The sequence below is a fragment of the Citrus clementina genome, unplaced genomic scaffold (assembly GCF_000493195.1).
Source record: "Citrus clementina cultivar Clemenules unplaced genomic scaffold, Citrus_clementina_v1.0 scaffold_8, whole genome shotgun sequence".
In the NCBI taxonomy this organism is placed as follows: domain Eukaryota; kingdom Viridiplantae; phylum Streptophyta; class Magnoliopsida; order Sapindales; family Rutaceae; genus Citrus; species Citrus x clementina.
Window position 1 is genome coordinate 12622264 of NW_006262022.1, and position 1733 is coordinate 12623996.

A 1733-nucleotide genomic window follows, 5' to 3' on the forward strand; every position below is an offset into this window, starting at 1 on the left:
CTTTTTTCCTTTTAAATGTAGATGAACAAAAAATATAAAATGTAGCTACAGCGGCATGGCTATATTGGGTCAAGATTTGTGTATATTGGATGGAGGCGCGCATGGAAGTTGTGGTACTATCAATTGACGACCATGAAGTTCAGATTCATTCAGATGAAGTGCTTCCTGAACAGCCTCTGACTGAAGAAATTCAACATATGCATAACCTTTTGGTTGGCCAAACTTATCAGTACGAATAGTGACCCTATTTACTGTCCCACACGACTGGAAATGCTGCTGTACTTCTTCAGGGGTGCAAGAATAATCCACCTGCAAATCTAGATTAATCCCAAGACTATTTGTGGCCAGTGAAGACGATATTATATCTATTTCAAAAATAGCCAAAAGCAGAAAGAGAGGTAGAAAGAATGGACTTAGAGCTGTATCAAAAAAATTCAAGTTGATTGGGATTTGTACAGAAAAACATATCATGATTGGTTGACAAAACAGTTAGAAGTTTTTTTCCAGAAAAATATGAAAACATGACACATGTTAAAGGTCAAGGTTTTTTCATAATGACCAAATAAAATCTGGCTTATAGGGTTACACATAGACTTTATGTCAAATGAACTTCAATTCCTGAAACGCGTCAACGAAAAGAAGGTAAAATTATTATTCTAAGAACATACATGTATGAAAAATTAAAAATGAATGACCATAATTAAGAGAATGAAACCCTTGCTAATACAAAATATAATCAATCATTCGGCTATGAAATCATAACTTCCATCATAATTTTTGTTTCCGAGTTTCTGATCGTTATTTTCCATGTAGAAAGTGATGGCTTAGGAAAAATTAGCAGGACAAAATCTTTCCAATTTTTTACTCTTTCAATTTACTCCATTCTATATGTATGGTGATGGAAGACTGCCGACTCAGATCTCTAAGATAAAACCTCATCAGATCTATCCTTCAGGTTCTAATGCTATACCAGTCATCTAACAGCAGTCAATTAGTTTGTTAATGGAGTCAGATCAACACTTCTAAAGACTAAAATGTAAACCAACTAACTATAGTTCTCACAACTTCTAAAGTCGTGTGTAGAGACATTCAAATAACTATCAAGCAGAAGAGATAATGGCATAAAGATTCTGCTACAACGTAATGCATGGTCTGGACGAAGACTGGTGGTTAAATAAGGCTACATCTAAGTCTTGGTTATTCAGCATAATCACCCTTTCAACTGGGTGATACGGACATTACAATATAGTAATCACTTTCCAATCAAAGCATTACAGAAGCCTAATGTAATTTGAGACATACGATGATGCTAAAAAGAATCAGTGGACAACAGATTTAACTCCATCTATGCCATTTAGGTATACAGATAAGTTTTCTGCTCAGAATTACAACTTTATTTTTCGCCAAATGAATGCAAATAACAATCATCATATGAAAAAAAAAAAATTACTTTACTATCATTGCCTATTGTTGATATAAAAACTCAAAGTTTTTAAAGTGCTTGATTTAAGAATCTTCACAACAGTCAGCATCAGGAATCAACAATGGATGACATATTTACAAAGCCACACAATAAGTTAGTGAATGAAGCCTTACATTGCCAACGAAGACCGATCGAGAATCTACTTCCTCTCGATTTGCCAGAGAGGAACCTCCAGCAGCAGGATCTATTGGCAAATGAAATCCAACATCTCACATAGATAAAGAAAGATTTATAGAGCAAACTAGATATG

At 34.4% G+C, this 1733-nt stretch overlaps 1 protein-coding gene across 2 annotated transcripts in view; it reads right to left on the bottom strand.

Moving 5' to 3' along the window:
* Positions 1 to 1733, bottom strand: part of LOC18034499 (polyadenylate-binding protein 2) — a 3641-nt gene that overhangs the window by 881 nt on the left and 1027 nt on the right. Inside the window, exons 3-4 of one of the 2 annotated variants that reach the window (XM_024179586.1) lie at positions 1597 to 1691; positions 118 to 309 (exon numbers count right to left, since the gene is read on the bottom strand). In XM_024179586.1, coding sequence (XP_024035354.1) covers positions 118 to 309; positions 1597 to 1691 — 287 coding nt within the window. The remainder of the gene's footprint in view (positions 1 to 117; positions 310 to 1596; positions 1692 to 1733) is intronic. The other variant, XM_006423734.2, reaches the window with a different exon arrangement.